At 50.0% G+C, this 16,717-nt stretch overlaps 8 protein-coding genes across 8 annotated transcripts; 3 read left to right on the top strand and 5 right to left on the bottom strand.

Annotated features, from left to right (window-relative positions):
- Window positions 1-133: 133 nt before the first annotated feature.
- N7455_001826 (ketopantoate reductase family protein) lies at window positions 134-1,300 on the top strand (the record flags this gene model as incomplete). The annotated part of the gene is made up of 5 exons (XM_040951193.2): window positions 134-174; window positions 223-316; window positions 372-426; window positions 481-677; window positions 728-1,300. 5 exons carry the CDS (start codon window positions 134-136, stop codon window positions 1,298-1,300), a joined length of 960 nt encoding a protein of 319 aa, XP_040818335.2.
- A 642-nt stretch (window positions 1,301-1,942) lies between these two features.
- N7455_001825 (DUF3433 domain-containing protein) lies at window positions 1,943-5,935 on the bottom strand (the record flags this gene model as incomplete). Its single annotated transcript, XM_040950902.2, has 3 exons — window positions 1,943-3,900; window positions 3,967-5,781; window positions 5,893-5,935. The coding sequence occupies 3 exons, from the start codon at window positions 5,933-5,935 to the stop codon at window positions 1,943-1,945; spliced, it is 3,816 nt and encodes a 1,271-aa protein (XP_040818065.2).
- A 703-nt stretch (window positions 5,936-6,638) lies between these two features.
- On the bottom strand, window positions 6,639-7,715 carry N7455_001824 (uncharacterized protein; the record flags this gene model as incomplete). Its single annotated transcript, XM_040951011.2, has 1 exon — window positions 6,639-7,715. One exon carries the CDS (start codon window positions 7,713-7,715, stop codon window positions 6,639-6,641), a length of 1,077 nt encoding a protein of 358 aa, XP_040818627.2.
- Window positions 7,716-9,242: 1,527 nt separating this feature from the next.
- N7455_001823 (uncharacterized protein) lies at window positions 9,243-9,772 on the bottom strand (the record flags this gene model as incomplete). The annotated part of the gene is made up of 2 exons (XM_065604167.1): window positions 9,243-9,572; window positions 9,617-9,772. The coding sequence occupies 2 exons, from the start codon at window positions 9,770-9,772 to the stop codon at window positions 9,243-9,245; spliced, it is 486 nt and encodes a 161-aa protein (XP_065462658.1).
- A 19-nt stretch (window positions 9,773-9,791) lies between these two features.
- N7455_001822 (uncharacterized protein) lies at window positions 9,792-10,171 on the bottom strand (the record flags this gene model as incomplete). The annotated part of the gene is made up of 2 exons (XM_040951634.2): window positions 9,792-10,107; window positions 10,164-10,171. The coding sequence occupies 2 exons, from the start codon at window positions 10,169-10,171 to the stop codon at window positions 9,792-9,794; spliced, it is 324 nt and encodes a 107-aa protein (XP_040817964.2).
- A 951-nt stretch (window positions 10,172-11,122) lies between these two features.
- On the top strand, window positions 11,123-11,868 carry N7455_001821 (uncharacterized protein; the record flags this gene model as incomplete). Its single annotated transcript, XM_040951461.1, has 2 exons — window positions 11,123-11,402; window positions 11,471-11,868. 2 exons carry the CDS (start codon window positions 11,123-11,125, stop codon window positions 11,866-11,868), a joined length of 678 nt encoding a protein of 225 aa, XP_040818040.1.
- A 269-nt stretch (window positions 11,869-12,137) lies between these two features.
- On the bottom strand, window positions 12,138-13,673 carry N7455_001820 (putative MFS transporter; the record flags this gene model as incomplete). The annotated part of the gene is made up of 3 exons (XM_040951159.2): window positions 12,138-13,210; window positions 13,270-13,477; window positions 13,533-13,673. The coding sequence occupies 3 exons, from the start codon at window positions 13,671-13,673 to the stop codon at window positions 12,138-12,140; spliced, it is 1,422 nt and encodes a 473-aa protein (XP_040818115.2).
- Window positions 13,674-14,503: 830 nt separating this feature from the next.
- Window positions 14,504-16,603, top strand: N7455_001819 (putative glucokinase regulator family protein; the record flags this gene model as incomplete). The annotated part of the gene is made up of 4 exons (XM_040951379.2): window positions 14,504-14,667; window positions 14,723-15,176; window positions 15,231-15,610; window positions 15,673-16,603. The coding sequence occupies 4 exons, from the start codon at window positions 14,504-14,506 to the stop codon at window positions 16,601-16,603; spliced, it is 1,929 nt and encodes a 642-aa protein (XP_040818382.2).
- Between the last annotated feature and the right edge of the window lie 114 nt (window positions 16,604-16,717).

Genomic DNA, 16,717 nt, shown 5'->3' with positions numbered 1-16,717 from the left:
ATTCTCCACCATTTTTCCGTGAACAGCCCACCCCCACGCGGCCATTCTCCGATGCGGGGAACCTTGGAAGTCGACGCTTAAACGGAATACCATTTATTCGGTGCATTGGATATGCCAATTTGACCATCACAAAATGTCGGATCAAATTGACGTCCTCGTCTATGGGCTGGGAGCGTGAGTCCAGCCTATTTCACACCATTGATGTTATACTGACTTCTATAGAATTGGCTCCTTCTATGCCTTCATCCTAAGTCGCTCCGACCGTGTACGCCTAACAGTCGTGGCACGTTCAAACTATGAGGCTGTTAAAGCAAATGTGAGTATCTTACTGCTCATTAGTCTATTCCAGTATTGATAGCTGAACTCCAAAGGGAATTACTATCAATAGCGAGAATCACGGCCAACATACCTTCCATCCACACCGAGGTATGTGAAATATGCAGGAATCAAATCAAACTACTTTACTGATGGTTTAAAAAGTGGTAAAATCCGTCGCGGATATTCCACCAGTGGACTACATCGTGTGCGCCCACAAGGCAATCAACCAGGATGAGGTAGTAGCCAAACTACAACCAGCCATCGACAGCAAGACTACTATTGTCGTCATTCAGAATGGAGTCGGTAACGAGGAGCCATTCCGAAAGCAGTTTCCGGAAAACTCGATCATAACTTGTGTGGTGGGTTCACTTCCCATCGTCAATTTCACAATTTCATCTAACTTCCCCAGACATGGGTAGGAGCCACGCAGACAAGCCCTGGAATTGTCGCGCATACCAAATCCGAAGATATGCAGATCGGCCTATTTCCTAACCCACAACTCGAAAACCAGGTCGAGCAAAAACGACTCAAAACATTTGCCGATCTTCTCCGCAATGGCAAGACCCGGTTCCAGGTCCTGGAGGATATGCAGATCCAGCGATGGGAGAAGGTTGTCTGGAACGTAGCATGGAACTCATTGACTACACTCACTATGGTGGATACACAGTCGTGGTTGAAGTCATCAGAAGATGCGACGCCGTTTACACGCCAGTTGATGCAGGAGGTTATTAACATCGCCCGTGCCTGTGGTGTTCTGCTGAAGGATAATCTGATTGACCAGCTTATGGACAAGATCAATGCCATGCCTGGAATTGGGAGCAGCATGCAGACGGATTGTAAAAGTGGACGGCCAATGGAGATTGATGTTATCTTGGGCTTCCCAGTGCGAAAATCTCGAGAACTCGGCATCCAAGCTCCCTATTTGGAGACACTCTACGTCCTTCTTCGGGCGGTTGATGGTCGACTCAGGGCTGCACGGTAGAAGAAATATGATATTTGATTTAGCTTCAGCTCGATAATGTACAGCTCGCTATGAGTGTATGTATTTCAAAAGTCCCACTAAACCCATATCAACGTTATTTGAATCGTCCGTGGTAGTCCAGCGTACCCGAGACTAAGATCAGTCGTCCACTTCCTACGCTGCCGATGCCGTGCGTAGCGAAATATACTATACCGTTTCGTCTCGCTCGGCCTTGTTCGGCGTCGATTATAGAGGAAGTAGGACTCTTGCGAGATGTCCGAAGTATCGTGATATATCTGAATGTAAATTTCTTGCCTGTCCTGTCAAAGGATCTTTCCCATGCATGTGCCACACGAGACACTGTCTGTCCACATTGTCAACCTCCAAACAAAGCCCGAAGACAGAATATGCGAAAAAGGCGCTGCAGCGAACACGCACACGGGATCGGATATTTTTTACAATGTACCAATGGGACGTCCCCGCTCATGACGTCCAAAATGTAAGTGAACAAAGTAAGGGCCAGCTTGCTTGTCCAACCGTCTATCTCAGGGGGATTATCGAAGTCAAAAACGCCCATGTTCAAATGAATAAATATATACCCTCAAAACACAATATAGCGTATGGAAATCAGAAGGAAAGTCGTAGCACATAGAGACACTGTCGTCAGGTTGGAGGTGGAGGTGGAGATAAAGATGGAGGAGGTGGAGGTGGAGATAAAGATGGAGGAGGTGGAGGTGGATATGAAGGAGGAGGAGGTGGAGGTGAAGGAGGATGAGGAGAAGGAAGAAGAAGAGGAGGAGAGGGTGAACTGCGGATCTCCTGTAGCTCGATTGTGGTAGTCTTGTCCACTTCAACTTCTGGGGCGCCGTCGGGGGAATCGGCAGGTTTGGCGACCTCTGCTTCCTGGTCGACAGCGAACCGCCAGCGGTTATCGGCACCCATGAACATGCGGAAGCCATAGCGTTTGTTCAGGGATACGAGATGAGCATGCCGTTTTGCACTGCTCCAGGCGTGTGTATCGGTGAAATCATGAAGCATTTGGCTGTGCGCAATCCAGGGGATGATTGCTCCAATGGAGCGCGGCATCCGGGGTCCCCGGAACCGGCCGCGTCGTGTTCCAAACACCAAAAGGACAACTATCGTGTCGAAGACAATGATGCCTAGGGCGATGGAAAGTGACGGAGCCGACTGAACCATGCGCCAGGTAACGCGGGTAACGGTGGCATCTGTGGCTGGGACCGGGCGAGCAAGAGGTTCGAGATAGATATCGCGCCAAATTGAGAAGTAGGTGCTGTAGACCAATCGATATACAGTGTCAGTCATGTTGGTCAAAAGAACAGGGTCCAGGGCGTCAAAGTCGGGATCTGCGTGTTCGTAGAGACGGGCAACAAGGAAGCCTGCCCAATCATAGGAAGAAATGTTGTACGTTCCGTTCTGCATGGAAGTATTGCCCACAAAGCTGCTAGGGATAGCCGCAAAGACTTTGTTGAACTGACCGAGACTAACGGTCGCATTGTCGTACATGGTTCCATGGGTGATGGATGTTTTGGGAATGGCATCATACCAAGCGACCTGTCCCTTCCGGTCGAAAGAGATAGAATAGTTTTGCAATTTCACCTGGGGTTCACAGTGCAATGCAATCGAATTGTCATCGGTGACTGGAGTGTTCGGCAAATAATCCCAACGGCCAACAACTAGAACGGTCGACGTCTGGCAGATGTCCGATTCTTCGGTGTCATCTGGGGACAGAAAGTGGATAGATAGCGAGATTCCTTCCTGTTTGCTTTTTAAGGGTGGCATGCGTGCCATGCATTCCATGGAGGAATCGTCAAATAGTGCATAGCGCCAATATTGTTGACCATTAACCGTATCGTAGACAAGATCGTCCGATGAAAGGGGTTTACACTTCAGCTCAGCTCCAACCCCAAGTGTTGAGGCGCTGTACGTCACATCTGGGTTGCGATCGGGCACGTGTAATGGGACAAAAGACTGATCTGAGCCAGTCCAAGAGAGCATAGGGGATCCGCTGCTGATGCTGCTCTGAATCAAATCGTACTCAGTGAACTCTGCAGCGAAGTCGGTCTGTAAAAATACAGACTGGCTATAGTTCATTGACAAATCGGTGGTCTCCAATGTTGAGCTTGTCAATTCTTGAGTGAAAAGCGCACCCGCAACGACAGTCAAAGCCATGTTCGCGACGCATGCAATTGATACAAGACACAGCAAAGGTTGCCGGTTGCGAACTGCCTTGAAGAAAATGGCGAGCGGACTTTGGGACGAGTAGTTCAATGACAATGACGTTCTTGCCAAGGCGTTGCCGCGTTGTAGGTGAACCCAAGGCTCCAAAACGCTGAGGTTTCGGTGAATAGAGGTACATAGAGCTCCGACAGACGATGCGACGACAGAGGGTAGGAAGGAAAGGATAACCTGGGACAAGCTCGAGCCGGATTGGGTCATGTCGCGAAAGCAGCCATTTCTAACCAAAGATGAGACCACTAGTACGATGATGACAATGACACCAGCTAGTGCCAAGAATTCGATAAGAAAGAAAGGAATTACGAGGAAGTGAGGCATCGGATCAACACGGGTTTTGAGATTCTCACCGAGCTGGACAGGTGATCCTGATGATACAGTCAGTTATAATTCTCGATGCTTAGTAGCATTCCAAGGGAAGGGGTGATACGAACCATCGTCAGCGACAATATCCAGCCTGTTGCCATCGGGGCCTGGTCGCCAATAACACCGTGCATTTTTGAAGATACGACGAAGTTGCCGAGTAGAGAATTGATGAAATTCCCCCACTGGCTCACTGAGGACGTTGGATGGGTGAAAAATATCGGCAACAATACTGCACATGGCACCAATGGACCCTGGGTCACTTTGGAGAAACAGCTCACGCGAGTTATACATGTAAAGGAGGTATACTGTAGTCAAAGCGGCTAGGGCAAGAATGAGCTCAGAGCAAAGGGCCGCAAAGTTAACGACAGCGATAGCGACTTGGTTCGACGCGCGCTCGGCGGCGAGATCCCTAGGTGTACTATCGGGATCAAACATGCGACCGAGTGTGAGTACGAAAGTCTGCTTGACGTCCCGCGCAATCTTGGATTCGAATTCAGCCTCTGTCATGACGGTCGATGTGTCGAGCACCAGAAGAGGCTGGATATCTCCTAAGTCCTGGCTGATGATAGGGAGTTCAGTCACTGTGCGAGCCCCCGTGGTAGCATTTTCACGGATGAAGAGCATGTCACTGGTATACGGAGCTCGTTGAGAGAGCAGAGCTTGGAAATGATCAATATTGAACTCGGATTTTGTGAGCTCGCGGGTTGTGGCTCGATCGACTTTGATAGATATTATGGAGCTGTTGGAGTGCATAGTCACGCGAGCCTGCGCTTTGTGATAAATGATATCACAGGCAAAAGCCGTGCCAGACGCGGAGTACTCGGTTGAGGTCGAGGTCGAAGTCGCGCTTGGGTTGGTAATATTGACTCCAATGAGCATACCATATAGATCATATGGGTCGCAGCCGAATTCCGTGAAGGCCTGGGTTTGGTCCGGAAATTCTTCTTTGGCCGCAGAACTGATCATCGGCTCCCAATACCGTATTTGCAGGTAATCGCTGCCAGGGAAGAAGACACTCTCGTATTGGAAATCAAGGACACATTTGTTGGCACCCCCAAATGCATCATCCAAATCAATACTACTGGCGTTCCACGAGATTGTTGGATCTACCCCCTCTGCATCATTGATAGCAACGGTGAGCGTGTCCCCAACAAAAGTATCCTCGCATGAAAGTTGTGCCCAATATATCGTCTGGTCAACAGTCCACACTATACTGTCGTCTTGCTCACTATCGGGTAGCTCCACGGGCGCCACGGCGTACTTTGTGGATCGGGACCGGGATAATAGCGCATCTGAGGAGAAAACGTCATGAAACACATCGGCTTGCAGTGAGATCAAGTTCGCTTGTGTGTCCAAGTCCACCAGGTCGGACCAGCTTTTTATAGTACTGCCGTCGACTACCGTCACCTCGCGTAGCTCAAATACCGTACTCTGTAGAGCGGGAAGAATCATTCGGATTGAGAGTGTGACAAAGGAAACCCAGAACACTACCCAGTGGCGGCGTATTACGGCATTGATCGGGGTGAGAACGGTTTGGCCGAAGTTATAGTTGATGAAAAGAACTGTCGCCGGCGCTCCCTCGGGTCGGGACAACTGAAAATATGGTTCCAGGCGGAGGACATCGAAATCGGTCACGGTCCAAACCAAGACGAGCACGAAGGAGATAATAATAGGGAGGTAATTGTAGGCAAAAGATTGTACGTCGTTGACATCTTCCGTGTAGTCAAAAAAGACCAATCCCCCTTTGCGATCGCTATACTGCCGCAACCCTTCCAGAGTCAGGAGCATTGTTAACATCAAACATATCAGGGAGATCAGGTATGGCGGGCGCAGAGCCACTGGGCGCCAGCCTCGAGGTTGACGGCGGAATTGCGGCAAACGACCTAATTCACATCTCGATTAGCGCATACTCACCCGTATGCTTGTATACTCCGCGAGGATGAAGTGGCAATGGGGAAAGGGGGAAGGGGTGTCAGACGAGAACCACCACTCACCAGTAAGTCGAGCCCAGCGCCCTACCCCATCACTACCGGACATGCTGGGTGAGGTCCCGAAGGCGGACAATGTATTTGATACAATCGAAGCGCATTGCCAAATCAAGTTTCAAGCACTCAACAAGACTCTGATGCATACACAACGGTCCATGGTTCCAACAACGGGGGTGAGAGACTTAAGGGTTACGGGAGACAAAGTGAAAAGAGACCACTAGGAACGCCCGAAAAACCGGATGAAAAGATCGACTAGGCCAAAGCCAAGAAGAACAACAGATGGATCTGGATATGACGAAGGAAAAGAGGGAGAATCGATTTTGTTGTGGCTGTGCTGTCTGTGTCGGTACCCGCACGTGGGGCGGAGCAATCTTGAACAAGACCCCGATCGACGAACAACACGCGATGTGGAGTACCTATCCCGTATTCCGTTCAAACTAAAACATCTATATTAATATTGACCTAAGAATCCTATGAATCTAGAATTATGTCATGTGATCACGAATTCTAGGGAGATTTCAATTGATCGTCTGGTAATACATTCTGGTTGCGATCGAGAAGTAACATTCAAAACATCAAAACAACCATTTATTCCCAATTAAAATGAGTGACGATTAACGAGCGACAATTGAAGAGCGATGATTCGGAACAATGTCTAGGAAAGACCCATAGTTTCAAACATGAACAACGGTCGTCAAGTTCTACTACCCACATAGCTGGCAGTCACTGAAATGAAATGGCCAGCATTCAAATCAGAGAAGGGTAGATGACGATGTAATACCGGAAGGAGAAGCAACACCGGAAGAAGAAGCAGTCACAGAAGGGGAAGCGAAAAGACCATTGGAAGGCTTAGGGAAGCCAGTTCCAAACGAAGCAGTGGGAGTGGGAGTGCCAGTGGGGGTCAAGAGAGGAAGGGTCTCGGCGGCGCGTTTCTGGGCACCCGCAGAGGCGATAGCACTACCAATGGATTGGGCATCTTCCAGCAGGGAAGGAAGATCTGTGGGGATCGACAAAGACTCTCCACGCTTCTGGGCTCCAGCAGAGGCAAGCGCAGCTGCGGCCGACTGAGCATCGGAAACCAATGAGGGAAGATCGGTAGGGATGGAAAGCGACTCGCCGCGCTTCTGGGCACCTGCAGAGGCAATAGCGCTGCCGATAGACTGGGCATTTTCTACCAGGGACGGAAGGTCGGTGGGAATCGACAAAGACTCGCCACGCTTCTGGGCTCCAGCGGAGGCAAGTGCAGCCGCGGCCGACTGAGCATCGGAAACTAATGAGGGAAGATCGGTAGGAATAGAAAGCGACTCGCCGCGCTTCTGGGCACCTGCAGAGGCAATAGCGCTGCCGATGGACTGGGCATTTTCTACCAGGGACGGAAGGTCGGTGGGAATCGACAAAGACTCGCCACGCTTCTGGGCACCTGCAGAAGCGATAGCGCTGCCGATGGACTCGGCATCTCCCAGCAGAGAGGGAAGGTCTGTGGGAATCGATAGAGACTTGCTGCGCTTCTGGGCGCCAGCACCGAGAGAAGTGAGGGCTGCAGCCACTGACTGGGCATCAGAAGCAAGCGACGGGAGGTCCGTCGGGATGGAGATAGCCTCTCCGCGCTTCACCCCACTGCCGCTGGGGATAGGCGCCGAGGTCAAAGGGCTGGATCCAGAAGATGGAGTGGCAGTGCTGGAGGCAGCGAAAAGGCCGGGCTTGGTCGACAGATGACCAGGAGTCGACACAGCAGAAGAGTTGGATGCAATGTGAGTGCCGTTAGAGAACGGGGCACCCATGGCAGAGCCAGAGAGAGCGAGAGCAAGGGCGGCAAATGAGGTCTTCATTGTGCAAAGGGATTGAAAGGTAGTATTGGAAATATTGAAGCAATGAAAGATTGTTGGTCAATGAAGCTCGCGCAGCGAGGGAAGGTTGTATGAAATAAAGATAATGTTGGTATAAAAGGAGGATACCAGATCTGCTTGATGAGAATAATTGAACAGAGGCATGCCGGGGGTTTTATATCTTTCGCCGGCCGTAACACACCATCCATTCTCCAGACTAAACAACTACTGCTTGCCTCTGCATACGGTGGGTCTGTTCCTCGATGCCTTTGTTCCTTATCTCGAGAACAGCCGTTGACTGGTTGAGTATGGCGATCGCCGGAGCTCGTCATCGGCTAGATCTATCTCCAAGGGTTCGCGATATCCAAGCCCTGGATGATAGGCTTGATTCTGATATTTTATGTCGATCAATTGTCCTGATTGGGGCCTCAGTTGGGGTGCCCTGGGGTCTACCGATGGTACGCATGGACCATGGCCAACGGTAGAAACAGTCGCAAAATTGTAACATGCACGACATTGCCGATCATCGGTTCACAAGTTTGGGTTCATTCCAAGGTTATGTCTCGCACCTGCATGTGAAGTGCGAATTGGAGCCCAGTATCGAAGTTTGGGCGTGCACGTGGGCCTTCAGGGTTCCAGGGTTCTGACACATTGTGGGACTGTTAGACGCATTTGGAATAACCCCCGTGAATATGGGGAACTGTGTGTGGAGAGAACGTGGACTGGTTTTCATATTTGGGATATCCAGTGGTTCGTAGTTCAGAGAAAATTGAGGCGAGGATCCATCGTTTTACAATATATGGGTAGACGAGCTCTGGTTGTGAAGTTGAGAGGTTGAGAGGTTAAGAGTTTGACAATTTGAGAATTTGTAACCGTGGTCGATATAAATCTGGGTGAGAACCTTGGAATTTGTATGGTTATCCATGGATCTCCACTCCATGTGGTTGAATTTTCCGATTTCAATTGGAATTATCGGCCCCGGGGGCCCTGTACTACCGAGACCAGGTCCACAGGTCGGCATCGGCATGCTTAATCTATGGACATACGGAGACCTATATCCGCCATTTTTGAGTTAGGTAGGGCATATATTTGAGTATATCTGAGTACCCCGTACGGACTATATAGACAGCCAATCAGAATTTCGGAGTTCAATTCGCCATTCTTTAACCTGCAGAGAGAGCCCAGTGAAAGATGCTAGCATTAGGCCTGTCAGTATGAACGCACAATGTACAATAGTAAGCCACGGATGAGGACCTTGCCCAAGATAATATCAGGAACGTTATATGCAACACGTTCTTTTGTGGATGTCTTTTCATCTCTCTCTGTTAGATATATCTTTTCTCCTACGTGTTATAGCTGAAAAAGTAATTATTACTGGAAATTGATAGAATAACTTCATTTGTAGCTATCGTAAACGCCGGGCTAGGAGTTCTGAACTCTGGAAGACTAGGTCACCCCGGTCACGGCGTATGTACAAATGAGGCGAGAAGAAGATGAAAACGAAGTAAAAAAGAGCAAGCGATACCGCCCCTAATCGCTACATCGGTGAATGACAGCATCAAGTGCACTTTGGATATCCTCGATGCACTGTGCAACCGCCTGTGCAGCGAATTGAACGGTATGACCTCGACCGACCCCAGCTAGGACCTGTGCCCGGACCCGTCGAACATCCGAGGTGCGAATCTGATCCCCCTGACTTAGGCGATATCGCAGTCCCTGAACCGTTCCACGTACGCTTCTCCACGCCTCAAGGTTATCGTGTGTAGCCTGATCAGCATACAGAATGGCAGGGCCAAGATCAACGATGATGGAGCGCAGAGTACTCAACTCCTGAAGCAAGTTCCGACGGCCGTTCGCCAGCTGCCGAGCCAAGTCTCAATCATGCACAGAGAGCGCTGGCTGACGAAAGCTGGCGTGTGGGATGATGGGCCGTGAGTATTGATCAGGGCGTTCAATGAATTGGGAGCATTGACGAGCATTCCCGCCCCAGTGGCAGTTAGCACACTCTTTTGGCCAACCGGGAGAGTCGATGACAACGCAGTGAGGGAACGGGCCCTCATCTTGTTGGCAGTGGGTGCATTACTCCTCTGCCCATCGTCCAACCATCTGCATATAAATCGCTTCCGCATTCACAATACTGGATCCAACAAGCCTGTCGAAGATCTCAGCTTCCCACACGTTGTCAGGTCGTAGGGTAGGCTCACGGCGAGGTTCCATAGTCCGGAGAAATTTGAGAAAGTCCGATTTGATGAAGGTGCCCTTTCGGGCAGTGACCCATGGCAGGGTCTTCACGTGGGCAGCCCATGGGCCTGGTGTACGCTCATCTGTTCCCGTGTGGGGAGCAGGTAAGGTAACAGGGTTGTCAGACGCACAGAAGGGCGGCAGAGGTGCGTGGCTAAATATGTCAGTCAGTGTAGCTCTCATGGTATGTAGTAGCTGAGAGTGGCCTACTTAGCCATCATTGCACATGAGCTTGTGACGATTCATATGATGTTTTTGATGGGATCAACTGGATGATGGATGATGGATGATCTCGTATTTTGATGCGAGGAGAAGGTAACAGAATGGAATAGATATGAACTGGACGATTGCTCTCGGTCTGATGGATGATCTCGTGTTTTGGTGTGAGAAGGAAGAAAAATAAAGAGAGGCCCGAAAGGAAGAGATGCCTTGTCAACAACTTGGGATAACTGGTTGAATTTGCCAATTGAGAACTTTCTGAACAACCCTTCCCAGTGGCTTGTCCAAGGTTGGATACATGTATGAATACTTTTCCATGATTATGTACTCCTTACCCTTGATCACTGAGGTATGGTTGTCTGAACCTCTATATAGAGACTTTTGATTGTCTCTTTGCTTTTTTTGACTCCATCCTATCCCAAGATATTCCAAGAGACACAACCGTATGTTGGTTTCTAGACCAACAGACACCTCGATTTCAGTATCGGCAAGTGCACACCTTCCTTCCAAAATTGGCAGTATGAGTACAGCTCCATGATTTTCCAGCATCGAGTAGTACCTCATCAAGTACAGCTTGTGGCCTATTGAAGCTCAGTCCTGGTATATAGAGTTCCAGGGCCAAACCACTGCCGGGTGTGCCATTTGCAGCCACTTGGCTTTGTTCACACAGATGCTAATATTAACAACTTCTCTAAGCTTTTGAAATTGAGTACCAGAAATAACTTTGAATTGCCATTCAGTAGAGAGAAGAACAGAGACCCGTATTGTTCAAAGTATGTGTACAACAAGGTCGCGTGGGACAGCTGAAGTTGGTGAAATGCGGAGTGGACAGGCATGAAGGCCTTGGTCTTGGCAGTCGGAGCTTTCCCCGAGAGCTGTCGCTCCCAAGCACTCGCTCCCCTCTTGTTACTCCTCACCTACCTCCAACCCCTCTCTTCCTCTTCTCAACCATGGGTATTTTCAGCAAATTTGTCAAGACGACCGTCGCGGGCAGCATTGCCTCGGTCGGTGTTTTCTGGGGCGCCACGCGCAATGACATTTTCGAGACCATGGACAGCTCCGATCCCATCTTCCAATCGGCCTTTTTCAAGAAGTTCAACCCGAGCAACAACCCAACTCTCCACGATCTCTGCATTCGTCGCATTCCCCTAGACAAGATCCAGCCCTCATTGATCGAAGAGAAGGGCAAATTGGTGGAAGCGTTCTGTGCCGGTGTTTGGGGTGGCATGGGTAAGTCCTACACTGGGGAAACCAGCCTTATTACAATGCAACATACCCTAACGTCGTTTTCTCTCCAGGATACATCCCCCAACGAGCCATTCTTGAACGAAAGTACCGTGGCCCCGAGACTGCCGACCACCTCTGGGACCGATCCGACCTCCTCTCAAACAAATACGAAGTAGGAACCATCGTCACCGACCACTTTGAGGTCGTCGAGAAGACAGAAGACCGTATTGTCGTTCGCTGTGGTGACTCTCCACGCATCCGTGAAGTCCGTCCCTCCGACGGCCTCTTCGAGATCGCTGCTGTGATCAAGCGGGACCAAGGCGTGGCTGAATTCAGCCTTAAGAGCTGTTTCTACCAGGGTCTTGGAAAGGCGGAAGGTGCGCCCATGGATGAGAAAGTCGCTTGGGCACACCGTCAGTACACTAAGTTGCTGCTGGAAACCGCTGTGCTGAAGAAGTGCATCAAGTAAAGTGAATCGGATGGCCTCTCAGCCGCCGGGCGACGGAATGTATCAACACAAAATGATCTTGAATTTTCGGTTGGGACATGGCGTGTATATATTCCTAATCATGTATCCCTAATCGTGGTTTACGATCATCCGAATCTTGGCTCAATCCGAACAAGCTGATCTGCAGTGTCAATCTTCCAAGGTTTCCGTATTCTTCTACTCTACATATATCTTTCTTCGACGGCAAATATTCCGCGCTCTCCCCAGGCCAGAGGTTGATATACAAAAAATCAAGACTTTTCCACCTTCCGGGACTCCTCGATCTCTGGGAGGTCCTTCTCATGGACTGCTGGTGTTTCTTTATCACTAGTCAGAGTGATAGCCAGGACGGTCGGGATAGCGATAACCAACGAGCCCATGCAAAGTCCCCAGTTCATAGCGAATTGGGTCATGGCGGGTTTCCCCATGGCATTGATACGCCACGCCATTGCACCACCAGTGCTCTGGAAGGTCTTGTACGCTCCAACCAGAACGGCAGCCGCGGCCGGGGAATTGGACTGGGCACCCACGAGCCAGTAGCAGAATGATTGCCACAATGCATCATAGGCGCCATAGAAGATGTAGAGGAACATCGGGCCCACCGATATATCAGAATCTGTGTAATCGATATCCTGTTTCAGGCCCTGCTCCAGACGGAGGTCAGACCACACTTGGAACTTATAACCGCCACCCCAGATGACCATTCCAGTGACGAACAAGAATACCCATGCGATGCGAGCGCGATTTGGTCGGCTAACACCGGGGATATCGAGAATGAGACCCATGACGAGACCACCCAGCATCTGCGCAATCCAATAAAGTGAACCGTTGAGCGAACGCGTCCTGATGTTGAAGTTCATACCGTTCACAGCATTTTGCTGGTAGGAGTAGAACACATTGGCCGAGAAGAAGAGGGGGAGCATGCACAACACTCGCCAGTTGCAGATAGTCTTCAGGGAATGGCGAATAATCTGACGGAAGTTTTTCTCGTTCTCCGGCGTGACTTCCATCTGGGCGACTCTAACATACGATGGCGGGCAAATGAGCACTCCCAGCACCCATCCGAAAGCCATAATGGTAAGTAAGGCAATGTATGTTGCGTCGCTGACAGTTCCGCTCTTCGATTTAAAGTTGAGGCCGAAACTAGCGAGAGATCCAACGCCACCGCCGAGATTGAAGATAATCCAGAAGGCTGCGATTGCGCGACCCTTCTGTGACTCGGGCACATAGGTGGTCATGATCGCACCCTGCGCCACCCACAAGAACGATGCACCCACACCGAGAATGGCACCTGAGGCAATCACGAATCCGCCGTTACCGGTTGCTGTTGGAGTACACATTAGCTGTGTATACAGCACACTGTGGCTTTGCAGGTAAACATACCGTTGAAACACAGAAGACTACCGGAGTACAATGCGTAGGTCCATCCTCCAAGCAAGAGACAAACTCTGGGTCCAACACGATCGAAGATAGGGCCGACAACGAAAAGAGCTGTTCCCGCAGTACAAGCCAGAAGAGCTACACTCGCATTTGCAGCGACGGTCTGGTCGACTTGACCGGAACCTCCAAGACCACTGAGGGCATTGTACATCTAGTACTATTGTTAGTTCGCCTGGATTTTACAATAGCATTCTCTTCAAACTCACTCCCGGACAGCAGAAGCAGATGAAACTGATCAAGATGATCTGAAACCAAGAATCCGTCCAGATCTTGTACAAGGTCGAGCGGTTTTCATTTTGCTCGATGCCTGTGGCAAAACGCACTTCTTCGACTGTTTGATTCGACATCTTGTGGACGTTGGAAACCAAAACTCCGGGGGAAATGACCGGGGTCTTATGTTAGGGCCTTCTGGCACTGCCGATATTCCCCCATGCCGGATTATTGTGGGCCAGCTTATCGAGTCTGAGACCCCACGCGATACGGGGTTGGGGTTGCACACGAGAATAGGGTGTTATCATATGCATATCGCGTGGGTATCTCCAGGGTAACTTCTGTGAAGTAGTAGCAAAAGTGGAGCAATCCCATTGTGTTTAGGTTGAGTAGCATAGTGCAATTCCTTATCACACGACTTTCTCCTTTCTCCCCCGACGAATCCTGAGAAAGACAAACTCCACTCTCCATTTAGATCGGCTCCATCCGACTCCATTCTGGGAAAAGTCTGGAGAAGTAGTGAAGATCCACTCCGGTCGCTTGCTAACCGGTCCAATCCCACGCAGTCAAGATCCCTTCATTGCAACTCTACCTTGTAACGGCCCCCATATATTCAGACCGCTAGGCATTTCTAGAAGACTTACGTACAGATATCCGTTACTTTCCCTCAACAGTATCGACCTCGGGAAATGGGGCGATATTAGGTAGGCACTTGGCTGGCCTAGCGCCAACTGGAAATGGATCCAGCTTCGTCTCCCTAATCGTCTAAAAGGCCCCTTATCGCCCTTTTCCGCATAGTCTGATTCGTGATTCGTGAAGAAAATACATTAAAAACACTGACAAGAAACGGCGACAAGCTTGTCGTCTTTCCAAGTGATCACCCAGAACACCGTGCATAATGGATCTCGGGACTCTATCTCAACTCCAAACGGAGGGGGTCAATCCCCGAACCGTGCATATTGATCGCATGTCGACACTTGATATGTGCACTGTGATCAATGCCGACGATCAAAAAGTCCCCGAGTGTGTCGTTCCTTGCTTGCCTGTTATTGCAGGAGCCATTGACGCATTGACCCCGCGAGTTCGACAAGGCGGCCGGGTGATTTATGTCGGCGCTGGCACCAGTGGAAGGTCAGTCATGTGGATCTTGGTCAACTCGTTGAAACAAAATTAACCAATATTCTAGGCTTGGAATCTTGGATGCATCAGAAATTCCCCCGACCTTCGCCGCCCCGCGCGGGCAGTTCGTTGGTCTGATTGCTGGTGGAGATGCCGCAATCCGAGAGGCTCAGGAGGGAGCCGAGGATGATGAGAAAGCCGGCGAGGATGAGATGAAATCTCTCAATCTGAATCCAGAGCTTGATAGCATTATTGGAATTGCAAGCTCGGGCCGCACGCCTTATGTGCTTGGTTGTCTTGCTTTCGCTAAACGTCTTGGATGTGTGACAATCGCGGTTGTTTGTACAGTTCCTTCGGCGATCGGCCTTTCAGGGAATGTGGATTTCGTTATTTCACCTGTGTCTGGGCCTGAAGTGGTCACTGGTAGCACCCGTCTTAAGGCCGGTACTGTCACGAAGCTAGTGTTGAATATGCTAAGTACCGGTACTATGATTCGCACTGGAAAGACTTACGGAAATATGGTATGGCAGTAATTTCCCCTAAATGTTGTACTCCAGCTAATGTTGACATTCAAGATGGTTGATCTTGTGGCCTCAAATTTGAAACTCGAACAAAGATCCCGTAATATTCTGCGGAGGTTGAGTGGGAAGTGCCAGTCCTCATCCGACGCTGAATTGGACACTCTACTTGCAAGATGCAATTCCAGTGTCAAACTGGCTATTTTGGTTGCAGAGAGCGGGGAGTCGGTTGAGACTTGTCAGGGATACTTTGATGCTGCAGGTGGAGTGTTGGCCAACGCTCTAGCTGCTATCTCTAAGCCCATCGAACAGAAGCCCACAAGTACCGCCACTGAAAAGTTTGCCTTATGCATTGATGGCGGTGGTACTAAGTGCGCTGCTGTTGTAGCCGACGGCACCAAGATGGTGGGTCAGGGCTCTGCTGGCCCATGCAATCTGTATGACCTCTTCTCGTTCCAGCTTTTCCCTGTGTGTTATCGTGAAGCTAACCATTATCCAGAACAGACAGCATTGGAAATATAGATGCAGTCATTGCCACGTTACTTGACACTGCTAAGTCCGCTTTGAAAGACGCCCTGCAAATCGACGTGGAGCAAACAGAGTCTTTGTGGAAGGAACGCCTTCAAACATCCTTCAGCTCTGTCTGGATCGGACTAGCTGGTATTGACCGAGCTGGCCTGGAGGGAGTGCTAGCACCCAAGCTGAGACAAGCGTTTGGAATCACTCACGAAAAGGACCTCCAGTTAACCAACGACGTAGATCTGTTGACTGCGGGTGTTCCACAATCCCTCGGTACACCCTCCGTCCTAGTGGTAATTGCAGGCACCGGAAGTGTTGCAATGCGATATAAATGGACTGAAGATGAACAAAGATACGCTCGTTCAGCACGTTCTGGAGGTTGGGGTCATATGCTCGGCGATCAGGGCGGTGGCTACACAATTGGTATGAAAGCCATCCAGCATACGCTAGGGGTCTTCGAGGATATCACGTTGGGGCTCGACAAAACTGGGGGTGATGAACTTTCCAAAGCGGTTGCGGAGCAACTAGGGTGTCAAATCTCTGAGAGTGCCAGTATCGACATGTTGAACAATATTCTGGCCCAGAACCACTCTCAGGGTGTGAAGGCACGCATTGCTAGTATTGCCCCGGTTGTTCTCGACTTGATGGACAAAAACGAGACTGCATCAGCCATCGTGAGCTCTCAGGTAGCTTTACTTGTTGGCGAGACTCTTGGTCGCTTGGTGAAGCCTCAGGCCACTGATTATCACCCATGTGAGGCCTCTGTGTTGGTGTTGGCAGGAGGATTGATGAAGAATGATAGATACAGGGCTACATTTGAGAAGCAACTAGACTCACACGGTTTGTATTTCAGAGGGACAGTGGTTGTTGAAGACGCAGCCCGTTCAGGCGCCACATACCTGACTCGTTGAGTCTTGTTACGCTCTTTCCAAAAATAAATAGACTTCATTTTACCTTTTTTATATTTCTCTTCTCTCTTTCTTCTCCTCCTAAACGCTCTATTGTCGTCTTCCATCCTTGTGCTG

Source organism: Penicillium solitum (genome assembly GCF_028829755.1).
Source record: "Penicillium solitum strain IBT 25940 chromosome Unknown utg000001l_segment0_segment0, whole genome shotgun sequence".
In the NCBI taxonomy this organism is placed as follows: domain Eukaryota; kingdom Fungi; phylum Ascomycota; class Eurotiomycetes; order Eurotiales; family Aspergillaceae; genus Penicillium; species Penicillium solitum.
The sequence above is the reverse complement of the archived record's forward strand: the minus strand, read 5'-3'. Positions and strand labels throughout refer to the sequence as shown.